At 44.2% G+C, this 14177-nt stretch overlaps 1 protein-coding gene across 15 annotated transcripts in view; it reads right to left on the bottom strand.

Moving 5' to 3' along the window:
- TIAM1 (TIAM Rac1 associated GEF 1) overlaps positions 1–14177 on the bottom strand; it is a 189340-nt gene that overhangs the window by 48720 nt on the left and 126443 nt on the right. For all 15 annotated transcript variants that reach the window (XM_074902654.1, XM_074902626.1, XM_074902643.1 and 12 more), the window contains 5 exons: positions 12029–12253; positions 10387–10572; positions 7803–7949; positions 5637–5711; positions 4438–4608 (listed from right to left, as the gene is read on the bottom strand). In XM_074902654.1, the coding sequence (XP_074758755.1) occupies positions 4438–4608; positions 5637–5711; positions 7803–7949; positions 10387–10572; positions 12029–12253 (804 nt within the window). The remainder of the gene's footprint in view (positions 1–4437; positions 4609–5636; positions 5712–7802; positions 7950–10386; positions 10573–12028; positions 12254–14177) is intronic.

Genomic DNA, 14177 nt, shown 5'->3' on the forward strand with positions numbered 1-14177 from the left:
AAAATAAAAATAGCTGAATGTAGGAGATCCTTGTCCTTTCCCCTTTTTTTCTTTTTTGATAAAATATTTTGCATGCTTTGCTCATTGTTTAGTGACTGTTTTCACTTGTTCTCTTACATGCACACATGTACAGACATCCCAGAAATTAAAGGGAAGCATAATTGGCTTTAATGGTTCATAAATGGCACAAAGAAATATTAGTTTCTGGTCAGATTAGTTTACTATCCCTAGACACAAACTGAAGAGTGCCTTGCATACCAATTAAACAAAAACATACAGAGGAGACATAAACCCACAGACTGCACACCCCACATCCTGAGGGAGAAGTCTGTGCTAAATCTCTCTGAAAGTCCATAAAGTACTTGAGCCATTTACATTAAAGCCAGCGGGGAAAAAAAAATCTATGTGGAAAAACCATCCTAGCAGAAAAAGGAGCTACGCAACCTGGCAGCCTCCTCCTGCCACCACAGTGTATCTTCCCATGGTCACCTGTGTTGAAGTTCTCATGCACGTGCTTCACTTCATGGAGAATCAGGTCAGCACAGGTCTGGCTGTGGCAAGCTACATGTCATCGGCTAAAGCCTGGGGTTGGGAGAAAGCCCGGGGTTGGGAGAAAGCCCCTGTCCGCAGCTGGGTATTTGTGTCGCTTCCAGCAGCGACTCTGAGTGTCCTCCCCTTGCAGAGGAGACCCAAAGAGACGCTTTCCAGCCTGCCCCAGGCCAGCAGAAATCACAACCTGTTGCAGAGGGACATGAATTTACCCAGTCTGGGGCCTCCAGCCATCGGGCACAGGCCAGGAGCTGCCTTAGCTGCACTGGCAGGGCAGGGAGCCCATGCTCAGTCACCCCAGGCTCCCTGCGGGGTGGGGGGCACCCCACCACTGCCAGTTCAGAGTCACCACCCGCCCTGGGGCGGGGGCAGGGGCAGGGTGTGCTCAGGCCTGCCTGCAACCCAATACACCGTCTGCACCCTGATAGCATCTTAAAAGAGCAGAGCAACCTTCCCCACAGGCGGCGGCTTGGTCTATCATCGCGGCGGTCAATGACAGGGCTTCTGCCTGCTTTGATATGGGCACTGCATCAGGTGTGGAGGTGACCGCTGACGCCTCCATTTTCACACCTGTCTTGCAGGGACATTTGCTTACAATTTTCTTGTGTGTGCTGGCCATTTTAGAGAGCAGAAGGGAGCCAAACGCAAGATGACCAATGCTGCAACTGAAGCCCTAAACTATGCCAGAGCACAGCATCATCTAAAGAGGTCACTGGATAAAACTCACATCTATTCTGAGCCACTCATTTCTTCCAAGAAACACCATCAACCAGGCTGGATGCCATTCATCCACTACACTGCAATCTCATCCAAGTCTGGCCGGGAGAGTCATCACCATGAAAGCTGTGATGGTGCAGCACATAAGCCACCCCACTTAGTTAATTAACATTTGTATAGCTGCAGCAAGGCTTTTTCTACCTCGAAATTGTACCTTAGTTAAACTGTTTAAAATAAGGGCAGGATTTTCTACTGAAGTGAAGGGAGAAGGTCCTCTTAAAGTGCACATGGCCAGTCTGCCCTAAAAGCCATACCATTAACCCACTTTTTTTGTTGCTGATTTAGCTGCATCCAGATGCAGGAAGGTGGGAGCAGAAACAGGGCAGCTTTAATGATATTAATATCCTTTCTAGACCACCCAAAATACCTTTTAGCAGTCCAAATAAGCTTCTTGGTTTATTTATTTCTCTCCTAATAACTCTGGCTATGTCTGGACTAAATTAAGCAGCTAACCCAATTTAAAGCACAACCCGACAGCTTAACCAACGTGCTCTTGAAGAAAAATTTACAGCCTGGGGTGTGATCCGATTCAACAGGCTTCACGTGGTGTAGCGGGTGGGCACACAACCCAAACTATTCATCCATTTCATCTCCTTTCTAGTTAAAGCAAAGGACAGGCATATTCTTTCAGCTTGGTGGGGGAGAGCTTCATTAGCACTGAAATGACAGCATCACGGAAACACACCAGCCATCCCACCGTATTACTCTGGCTTCACACTTGTGTGGCCAAATTTTTTTCAAGAGGAAAACACCAGCTCAAAATCAAAGTAGGCCTGCATAGCATCAGGCTTAGGTAGCTTCTCAGACTTTGAGCACAGACCCAGAGACATGGGGGAAATCTGCTTTTTGCCTGTCACGCAGGTCTGTTTGAAAAATGCAAATCATGAGAAAACAGAACCTTTTTTGCTTCTCACTTTTTATCCAGTTCAGTCAAAAGACTAAATGCCTTGTAGTCTTCCATGCTTGATTTTTGGTGTTATTCTCTCCATCCTGGCTCTGCCTAAATCCATGTGTGTGTGTGTGTTTCTACTCAATTTTAAAACATATCATTATACAAATGTTAGTAATACATATACACATGTTCACACTGATCAGTATTATCCATAGGAAACAATTTAATGCATATACACTGATTTTCCCTGCCTTCCAAGTGCTGTTATTAGTTAAATCTTAGGAGAAAGTTTCAAGAAACCATTTTAAAACATGCTTTAAACTCTCCTCCCACCAATCTTGAATCATAAAAGTGTCAGAAAGCAGCCTCCAAAACCTAACTTGCTGGATAATAACAAGCAGCAATGCTAGCATAAGAACGCATTTTCTGCAATGACTTGAGTGCACTTAATGTTCTCCAACAGAATAATCAAGCCCAGTTTAATAGCACAGATAGATTTAACCGCATCTACAAACATGAAGAGGTTTATATGAAATGTAGATCTTGAAATGTTTACTATACCAGAACTTGACTGGTTCTCAGATGGCAGATGGCAAACTGATGTGAAATGATGTGGATCAGATATTAAAGGGGAAAAAATGAGCTGAATGCAAGAGACAGAAGAAAGAGATTGATTATTAAATGCTACAGAAAAGAAAGCACTCATCAGTGTTTTCCAGACTGAAAACTCTTATGGAAAGAAACAGATAACAGCTCTTCAAAAAACAAACACGCATCCACCTCCCCTTCTTATACACTGCCACCCACAGCAATCACACAGTGAGAGACCAGATTCTCAGCAGGCACCTACTGAGACCGGTGGAGCTACACCAACTTACTCCAGCTAAGGATTTGCCCCACTGAGTTAATCATTCTTACCTAAAGGAAAATATAAATCCTAAAAATAAACCATTACTAATAATGTGTCATCCAGCTTCCCTATTATGTCTCTCTCCAAAAATGTAATCTTTTCCTGAATACAATAAAGAGCTTTCACAAGCTGCAGCGCTCTTTAATAGTGCACCTGGCAGAGAGACGAGCACACTGTATAATTATGGCAAACAAATGCCTTTCTCTCACCTTCTCTCTCTTTGGAAACACATGCAACATGTTCTAAAAGTCCCCAAAGTTAAGCTCTTAATAGTAATAAATGTTTTCTTTTCTTTTGCTGTTGTTGTTGTACAAAAGAGGACTCACTTTTCAGAACAGCACGTGACACGAGTTGGGTCTAGTTTGCAGTCAGCCCGTTAGGAGAAAACATACATTATGTAGCTGCCAGAACTGAAAGCTTGTATTTAATTTGTCAAAGCTTTCAAATTGTCTGCTGAGATGTACCTCTTTTTAAGGACCAATGTCTCCTATACTTCATCTTGCAAGAAATCCAGGTGGTTTTTCCTCCCCCCAAATGCAGACAAAAGCTTTCCTCTCTCTTCCCTCCCACCACCTACACAAGGCGAGTCTGACTCCACAATGTGGGCAGCAAACGCAGGCACCTTCTACTCCTGGTGCTGCTGTTTTCTCCGTGCCTTCCTCCCCCACGCCAACTGGCAGGGAGGAATTAGCAGGGGGAAGGAAGACGGAACAGCACCTGGAAACAGGACAACCTGGCACCTGGGAAGGGTGAGATCACCCTGCTCACCTGGCGGAGGAGGGAACGGGCCATGGAAGAGCCTGGCAGAGGTGGGGGAACCCGGGTGGTTGGGCAAGGACAAGGCGGCTGCACCACGTGCTACACAGGGTCCAGTGAAAGGAAGCGGGCTGGGGGCCAGGATGTTGGGGGGCAGATGGGGAGAGGAAAAGGGTCCTGCACATAGCTTGATCTCCAGTGGAGGGGGAGTGGGTGGGTGGGTGTGTACCTGAGGTGGCAGCAGACAAGCACTTTCAGAAAGACAGACACTTCAGAGGCTCATGCACATAGGCCTTTGGTAAAGGCAAAAACTAGTCAGCCTTCCTCTCCCTACACCCATGCCAAGTTTAGCTGCACCTGTAGGAATTTTTTTTGTGTAGTGCTAGTATGAGATTTTTGGTATAATTCATGTTTTTCATCTAACATACAACTGATCACCCACCACAGTGCAGTCTGAGCACTGGCATATGAGAAAGTTGCTATGAGGTTCAACCGAAAGGGCTCAGGGTTGTAGACACTTCACCCCGTTCCAGGGCACGCTCGCAGCCTTTACCTTGCAAATCATTTCCAGAACATCTCGTGTGGTGTCCCCGGGACGGATGACTGTCAGAGCAGGCTGGTTGTTCGGCAGGCAGAACCAAGACGGCGTAAAATACTCATGAACCCAAATATCACAGTCGGGATTGTGCTGATGGACACTGCTCAGTGCCACTTCTTTTTCCCTCTAAATAGACAAAATCCATTATGATTCTACCAGAAAATACGATCTCCCTCTTCATCAATAACAAGTGTAAGGAACATTATATGCTGTCTCAAAAAGCCCTCTTACAGAGAAAACATTTTGTGCATAAGCCTAGATTGAAGGCTTGTCTGGACAGGAAACTTTGCAGTTTTACCTGAGCAGTACAAAGTGTGCCTTCCCATGCCACCCACACAGCTACGCTGGTGCAATGCGCTTTTCCTGGGATTTCACCCTATGGCTATTGGGAATGCTAGGAATGTAACAAAAATAACAGTGATAAAAAGAGACTTAAAACTTAAATGCACTGTGTTTCTGGGTAAATCAGTCCAAGGCCAACACAACTGTTGCAGATACTACAGTCCCTACACCTAGAAATGGCAAAAAAGCAAATCTCAGCATTTATTTTGAATTTACTGTCTTTTATACATTCAAGTTGCACTCCAAGCTGTAAATCCCCAGGAAGTGATGGAACAGCAGAATCCCTGTTTCCTGTAAGTGGGCTCACGCAGCTAAACCTACATTCACTACATGAAGAATGTGACTCTTAGCACTGTCTTAATGCTGTTTTATAGCTGACTTTTTCTGGGGAAAAAGAAAGCAGTTGTAATTGTGGCTGCAAACACAGAAGCACGTAAGAACAAAACAGAGAAAACCCCTGTGCTTCATAGTTGTGCCAACACTGAATTATGAAAACCCCATATGGCTGCCACAAGGAGCCTTTTTCCAGAACGAGCAGCGTCCGGGTCCTCCTGTGGGCAGGCATTTCCCTGGCGTGCAGTGCTAACTCCCCTCTGAGTTTGACACCTCCAGCTGTGCTTGGGATGCCACACACAGTGAGCCCTTTTGACCATGGGCAACCAGCTCAAACCCTCCCAGAGCAGCTACAAGCCCTACAGCACACAGAGGGTCCTATCCTCTCCAGGAGCTCCGCATCCCCTCTCACATTCCAGAGTCAACTCTGCATTTAGGCAAATGGGGCAAAGGAGGCAGCTGGAGAGGTAGTGTTTTACCTTGCCATCCGGGACCGTATCGTCAAAGATTCCTTCAAGAGATTTCTTTACTGAATCAACTCCTTCACCAAACACCTGAGGAACAACAGAGCAACTCTGCTTACTTAAAACATGAATGCGCCTCCGCGCCATCTGCAGCACACGCTAAGGGAAGAACAGTGTATCTAACATCCATCATGGAAATCAAACTGAAAAATAAAAGCATTCATCTCAAGACACAAAAGAGGAAAATATCAGATTGTTAAAAGGGAAGGTAGGGTGAAGGACAAGCTGGTAATGGGGCACCACGCTCAAAGATTAGAGGCCAGTTCTGCTCAGTGGTCTGTCACTGACTTACTTGGTGGAGCTGGATAAATTTTATCTCCTTTCGTGCAGTTTCCCCACCTGTAAAGTGGGGGAAATGAACACTTCTCTACCTCTGCTAAGGCTGAGAAATCAGCAGAAGGGCTCTGCTTCTGGCTATTTTTGTAATAAACCAGCTTCCAAAAAGTACTCCGCAAACATTCAAGTACAGCAAGTCAGTGTAACCCTTCTCTAATGAAATAAGAGCTGGTAACCCAGCACGAGCCAGAGAGCCAAAATCAACAGGACTCCTCCATGCAGAAGGAATGACAGAATGAGAATAGTTACAAGATCCACCCCAAATCAGCACAGGACTGCATCAGACAGACAAACAGGTTGTTAGTGCAGCAGAAGCTTATAATTAAAACCGAAAAGTTAAGTTTTATAGCTCCACATCAGGACAGCTTTATGATCAAGTTTCTGGGTTTGGCTGTTAACTATTCTGTACCCAAAATGAAGCAGGGACCATGAAGGATGGGAGAAGAACATTGCGCTTTAGGGATTTACAGTTTACTGCTTCAACTTTGCAGTACTTTTCATGCTTCTACACATGAGCAGGGGAAATGTGTTTAGGCACTACATTTAGGCATTCTGCTACTTTCTCAAAACTTTATCTTTGATTCTCTCCAGTATGACTTTCCTTTAACCTGGAACAAAATCCCTTTTCACGCCTGTGCTTACTGAGGAGTGAGGGAGGTATGGGTGGGAGGAGGAAGCGTGAAGAATGCATTTATCCCCACTGAAAGAAAAAAAAAAAAGAGTAAGTTCAGGAAAAAACCAACAGGTCTGAAGACACAGCATGGGCAGGGTACTAGCTCAGGGCAAGGGGTTGCGCTTGATTTGGGGAAAACAAGTACAAAGCAACAGGGGTGCCACAGCACCAGTGCGAAGAATTAGGAATGCGCTCACGGAGGCATCTGCTGCTTCCCAGCAAAACCCTGAGCTTTTACTCAGCCACTATATATTAGGTGAACTTTTAATGTCTCACCAAAAACAAGCTAAACAATTTTGCAGCATTCATCCTCTGCTAAACAAAACAAACACCCACTGCTGCTTTAACAGAAGGAAGATGAAATCACAGGGCAGAGAAGAACATGTGTCCCAAGCCTTTCTCCCTTCAAAAAGTGAAAGAAGAGAAAGAAAAGCGAAGCCAACATTTCCTGCAATTAGATGAGGTATGGCTCTCAAAAAATGAAAGCTGTAATTAGGGATGTTTGGAAAGAATAACAGAGAAGCACCTTCCTACCACGCTGAAACACATCTTCTAGAGAAAGATCTGGGCAGCGACAGGATGGAAACATTTCAGCTTTTGCTTTTTTAAAAATCTGAAACAAAGCAGAGACTGTCCCTACTAAATGCAAAGCGTTTTGTTGCTTTAGGAAATTGTCCCCAAACTCAGATACTTTTGAAGTATTCTACAAACTCATAATTTAAAGAAACAAACAAGTCTGCACATTTTTTCCTTCCAAAGTTATATCTGTTCTATACTGCTGCTTTGTTACTCCTGAGTTTAGGGAAAGTATCTCCAGCAAAAGCAGAAGCACCAGAAATGCAACAACAGTAGGAATGCAACCAATTCAGCCAAAGAAGGTGAGAACTCCAAACCTTGTTTGATAGGAGCTGTTGTATACTTACCTGTAATTAGAGTCACTGATTTTAAGAGAATGTGGAATGAGATGACTATATGACATGAAAGATTAAACAGGCAAGGTTAAGGCTGCATGTGTAAGTGCTTGATGCAAGTGACTCTTTGCATGAGTTGCATTCTGCACACTAACAAATAAGCCTTGAAAATAACCTTATCACAAACCTCCACACACTTACCTGATTAATGCTTGGCCTTCCTTGCTTTTTCTTCGAGGTAGTATCCAGCCCCCAAAGAGAAGAAAACCTGCTTCTCCGTTTACTGGCAGATCTGGACATGGCCTGCGTCCTTCTCCTCACTCCAGACTCCCCTGTGCGAGCCGCCACCTGTCAATGCCACATGGTTTTAAAATCAAAGGCTGCAGCATCCCACTGCAGTGTGGTTTACATAATCTAACAAACTGGAATCTGGTTTGAAAAAAAGGGCAAATACTATGGCAACAATGTGTACTCGCAATAGGGACAATGGTGATGCTGCCAGGCTGCTTCCTTCTCACTGCAATTTAACTCACTTCTTCCAACATCAAACATCAAAAACCAAAATGGACAGTGCCACCCCACCCCATTTTTTGGCATTTAATCTGAGATATTTTAAAGCAGCCTAATCATCACAAATGAAAGACTCAGCACCAGTGAAGGCTTTGGGGTTTTTTCTTCTTTTCTTTTTTTCTAACAAGGCTTCAAAGATGGACACATGAAACTTGAGATTTCCAAACTTATCTGTTGCTTCCAAAAAGTCAGGTCTTTCTCCTTGCTCTTTCCTGTGGAAGCACTCTGAGCATCCTAGAACTGACTCATAGCTCCTACAAGGCCAGATAAAAGCTTGCAAATAGGTCAAGGTATTTAAAACCTGCACTTCCTTAACGATAGCAATATTTAAAGGAGTGAGCAAAGCACAGGAAGAAAAAAGTGAGCCGAAATGGCCCTTTCGATTAGAGCAGTGTTAACTGCTTGGGTACTTGAAAAATTGCTTGTGGCAACCCCTCTGGAGTACAAAGATATTTGCCTTTACCAAAACCAAATATTTGAGGAGCATTTCCCAAATGAGAAATCTATAGTAGAAATTAGTGCAACGTTAGTCAGAGGTGTTTAGGCCAAAGTTTAAGCAGACTTCCCATGTGGAGGTGGCCTCAGGAGAGCCAGCTTCTCTCCTGCAAAAAAGGGAGTGGTAGGAGATGGCAGGTATGAACGGGAGTGCAAGGCGAAGCTAGACAGACAGACAGACCCACCCTGCCGACTCGGCTGTACGCTTCCTGGAACACCTTTGTACTGGATTCCCACAGCCGAAACTAGCAAAAAGTGACTGTCATTTGGCAACCCCAGCAGGAACACCCGAATCTCTGAGTGATGCCCCAAGCTACGTAGCTGAGAAACTGGTTGTTTGGGTGCAGCAGATACAAAAACCCATATAAAGACAGGACGAACACAAGGCTGGCTTGTGTACCCAGGGAACCGTCACTGTATGAATAATGGTGATTCTCCTTGGGAAACTCGGAGAAATGAAGGAAAAGGAGAACTTAAACACTACTGCAAGCACCTCCATTTCCACAGCCTGGACTTGTGAGGTGTTTCTTTGCTGTACCTGGGACATTTGTGCAGAGGCACCTGCGAGACTTAGCACATCCTCTGACTAATGCACTGAAGAACATCTTCAGGAAAGCTAGGGATGCCACAGTATCACCGTGCAGCACCCAGCTCGAGTCTTAGACTCACTGCACCATCTTCATGCTATTGAGGGCAAAGGAGGACACGAGAGTTTGCTTAAAGGAGAAGACAGCACGTGTCTTTTCCAACACAACATATTCAAAACATATTTTTTTTCACTTGGCTCTCAAGAGACACCAGCATGAAGAGGCAGACTGTTTTTCAGCCTAATGCTCAGTGCTTTGCTAAATGCAAAAAAATAATCATAAATGCAAATGCCATTTAAAAAAAAATATAAATTCACCAGCAATTATGATGACGCTAATCTTTTCATATATAAAAGAATAAAAACGCCCCTGACTGAATTACAGCTCCGGATTCAATTGAAGGGTACAGCTGACATCTACAAGACAACAGTGGAGCTCAGCTATTTCTGTGAAGCTCCATGAGTCCAAGCTGAAACTACAGGAACTTGATTTAAATACATTTAAAAACCACCACTTTGCAGTACATTGCCCTGTATTTTTAAGAGCTGTTTGTTACATAATTTAAATTTAAACAACCATTTAAAACATTATTTGTCGCACCATAAGTAGCAAAGAAGAACATTTCCGCTCCCTGGTTGAGCATCAGGTGTTGATCACTGGAGACCGGATATTAGACTAATTGGTCAGTAGTTTCATCCTTATGGTAGAAAGGAAGCCATGCCCATGAAGGTCTAAGCCAACACATGCTGAGGGCCTCGGAAAGACTCCCATTGACTTCACAGGACTTTTGGATCAAGCCCATGTACACGGACATTAGAGATGAGCCTGTTTTCTATAAACAGGAAGATCTGTTTATAGAAAGCATGCTTATAGTGCAGATCTGGAAAGTCAAAATCACATGTTTAGGAGAAACATGGTTCTTCCACTTCCACAGGGCCATGGCTTGCAAGCATCTCCTTTTTAATCCATATCCAGGACACACACCCTTTTCAGGAAGCAGAATATTCTGCACACTAAGGTAAGGGATCACCCCCCAGGTACAGACTGCTGTTTATTAACGTGATCTATGCAATGGACACGTGAAGCAATTTGCAGGTTGGCAAACATGACCCCTGGCCTCTGTTCAAACTTACCAGTGCATGAAACGACGAGACTGAAAAGATTCCAAGACGGCCCATCGCAACTTTTGTTGGACGGCTGGCAAAAGCAAGCAGTCTTTTAGGGTTTGGGAGCTCCCCTCCTTGGAGACTAGCCAAGTAACAGCGGTACCGAAATAGGTCCATCTGGAACTGTTCAAGATTTTGTTCCCAAACGAAGATCTGTGTACAGCGAAGATTGAGGAGGAAGACGCGTGAGAAAAGAAGGCGAGAAGAGGAAGAACAGAGTGGTAAATACCTTGAAAAAATTCTACTGTTCCCAGTAACACACCTTTTTCACCAATGCTGATCTCACTCAAGAAACCTTGATTCCCCTTCTTTCCCGTTCTCCCCTAACCTCCCAACCCCAAAAAGGATACAAATAATAAAAAAATTTTCATTCGATGGAAACCAAATTTTTTTATGCTCATGGTAGAAGTCTTCTCCCAGGACAACTGCTCCTTTGATACAACGCTAATCAATAGAATTAAAATTTCATTTTTACTTTTCTTTATATTCCAGGATTGTTTTCTGAGCAGTCCCTTAAGAGGCTTCTTTCAGGTACTGAGGGCGTCTGAGAAACAAGAAGACCAAACCCCACAAAATTCCACATACAGAGCACCCCAAATCAGCAGCCACAGCAGCAGTGTTGCTGTAAGCACCGATGGAACTCGCCATACTTGGGAAAGTGTAGTACGCTGGGGATAATTAATCTTATCAGCAGAAGAGCACTATAATCAGCCTATGTAAGGACTTATTTAAATAATTCAAATTGCTGATAGGAAACAGTTCCAAAGCATTTAGAAAAATTGAGTTACATAAAGAGAGAGACTGCTCTGCCCTCTCACTGGGATTGACAGCCTTTGATGAAGTCCTTTCAACTGAGGCGAGCATCCTCCCCCTCTCTCCTCCCTTCTCACAGGCTTCCAGGGGTACAAAATCTCTTTAGTTTAGCACATTAGGGCCCCGGCCGCTCCCTATGGTTTGCATTACAGGCCTGTTTGGCAGCCACAGTAAAAGAGCTACAAACTAATGAAGCAGGAGCCATATGTTAGTTTCCTAAAATAAGGTGCCACTGTGAGCGGGAGAGACATCTGTTCTAGGCTCTCTGCTTCTGAAACGCAACTATGTTGTTCACTTGAAGTCAAAAGGAGCGGTCCCGAGGGGCAGCCAGTGCTGCAGCCATGAGGTCAAGGCAGGCCGTGTAACAAGCAGAAGCCAGGGATGGCTTCTGCATCCCATCTGCCATCAGAAGAACCAGCCTCTTCCATGATTAAGACAACAACAGCAGCATTTGTCAGTCTGTGACCAGCTCTTTCCTAAGGCATCCTGCATACCATGGCCTGGTAGCCTTTTTACTCCCCTACAACCCTCACTTGACCTCTGAGTAGGTAGCCAAACCCCTTGCGTGGAGGCCAGGAGAAGACAGCCCATCCTGTACCTTAGTGCAGGTTGTTTAGAGAAACAGTGCAACTAGGGCACCCAGCATAGCTCTCCTGCCAACACACATCCTGCCTGCTCTGGGGAGATCTGCCAGCACACACACATGGCATAGTGGGAGCAGACAGCGGTACCACCAATCTGAAGAAGGCCTTCAATATTTGCTAGGGGATTATTTCACAGAAGCAAGCGAGATTACCTGATCCAGTATGGTCTTCTTCTTCTTGGAGTCTGTTACTGAGGACAGCTGCATTTCACCCATTTTCTTCATCTTCTCATCCATATCAATCTTCTGCTCCAGCTTTTTTATCTCTGTTTTCAGGAGCTTGACAGTGTCCTCTTTGTGATGCTGCCTTGCCACAGCGGTTGCACAAGCTGAATGGATTGCTGTGATCCAGTTCTCCAGTTCGGTCTGGCTAGAAGTCTGAAGAGAGGGAAAGAGGGGGAAAATAAGTCAGGATCCTCTTTAAAATTGATTGGAGATTAACAAATGCAATTCCAAGGAGTTTCCTTTCCCTTTGATCTTAAGATTCAAAGCCTTAAATCCACTTACGAGAGAAGCAATAAAACCCCCATCATTCTTAAGCGGGCCATTTTTAACTCAGCACTAGGCATTCAGCACTTAGAATTACACCTATATCTCTGCTTTGCAGCTGTACAGTGTTTCCCAGCAAGGTCTCAGGAATTGCTTTCCTTGTTCAATGCAATGCTGCCATAATTTGTAGCTCAACATTTAACGATGTTTCCTAAACTCCCAGTTCCTTAAGGCAGGCAATGTACTAGCCTCTGTGCCCTTCACAGTATGGAGAGCTTTTCTGGCATGCAACAGCTAGCGATAAATTAATGGCATAAAATGAGACCATGATATCTATGGGTAGCTTTATTACAGTGCATAGACAAACAAATTTTCCCTTTCTGAACATCTCAAAGCACTCTGAAGACAACCCTGTTATCATTAAAGGCAGGCTCATTGTGATTTTTACAGCTCTGGTACTGTCCTTTCCCACGCATGGGCATAACAGCCTGGGAAAAGGGAACACTTCCCCTCTCTGGAGGCGTTGGAGGCCAGGTTGGATGAGGCTTTGAGCAACAGGTATCCCTGCCTATAGCAGGGGTTTGAAACTAGATGATCTTTAAGGTCCTTTCCAACCCAAATCATTCTATGATTCTGTGAGATATTAGGCTGGGGCATGGGACACCAGTATATTTTTCTGGAAGAACACTATTCTGATTAGAGATTTTTGACACAGAGAGAATATTTTAAAGCGTTCCTTTTCCAAACTTTCAAAATAAAAAATAAATCTTCTTAGCCTTCTCACTAAACTTCTTTCCTTTTTACAGTAGGTTGTAGAACAAAATTTACAGCCAACTCAGAGTTGCAGCAGACTTTCTCTGAGTGTCAGCCTTTAGCAGTAATCACACTGGTATTTGGCTCATGCCTGAAAAAGTAGCAAGGTGCCAAACCACCTTGTTCTAATTAAACTTTCTGATGATACCTGATCTATTAATAGACAAGCACAGTATGACTTCTCCAGTTGCTAGCATAGATGAAGAAGGTCATCCTCACTGCTCTCCTAGAGGTCACAACTAACAGCAAAGAACGTGGCTTACTGAAGCCAAGGAGAGATTCTTACAGAAGCCTGATTCTGGAAATCATGTATGCACAGGCTAGACTTGAAGCTGATGCTCCCAAAACTCCTGTGGTACTGAAGGATATAAAACACACATGTCCCAGAAAGACATCACTTTCCTTAGCTCAAGTGAGAAGTCCTAAGCAGAAAATAGGGTCTACACCAGAAAGACCGATCTCTTACTCCGAACTTTCTCCTCTCCAGTTGGCACCACACAAAGCGTACTGCTTAAAGCAGCCAGTCTCCCTGTCCAGGTAATGATATTAACAAACTCTCATTCACAGATAGGGGCTTACAATGTCTTATTGCCACTGCTGAAGGCATGTTGAGACCCCCTTGCTGAGGAACTTCTGCTGAAAATAAGGAAATTATTTGCAGAATGGAAGACACTTTGCTTACAGTTAGATGGTGAAACCTAGCCCCCAGTAGAGAAGAGAGTAGCACTGGATATATAATGAGATAGTATATTTTGTTAATTCCTAGCAAAATTGTAACAGCAAGAGGTCATATTTTTATCTTAATCACTTTTAAAATCTGTATACCATTAGATTCAGTTTTCTTTTTGGTTTCCTGGGCAGAGGGAGGGAAAAAAAGAATCTGGAATGGAGTTTAGGAGCTGAAGACTCTTCTGGTAGATGAGTAGGCAAGGGGAATCACTTCGCTTCTCAATGGAAAGGACCACATAAACAAGCTGCAAACATCTGATACATAAGTACG

Source organism: Athene noctua, chromosome 1 (assembly GCF_965140245.1).
Source record: "Athene noctua chromosome 1, bAthNoc1.hap1.1, whole genome shotgun sequence".
Classification (NCBI taxonomy): domain Eukaryota; kingdom Metazoa; phylum Chordata; class Aves; order Strigiformes; family Strigidae; genus Athene; species Athene noctua.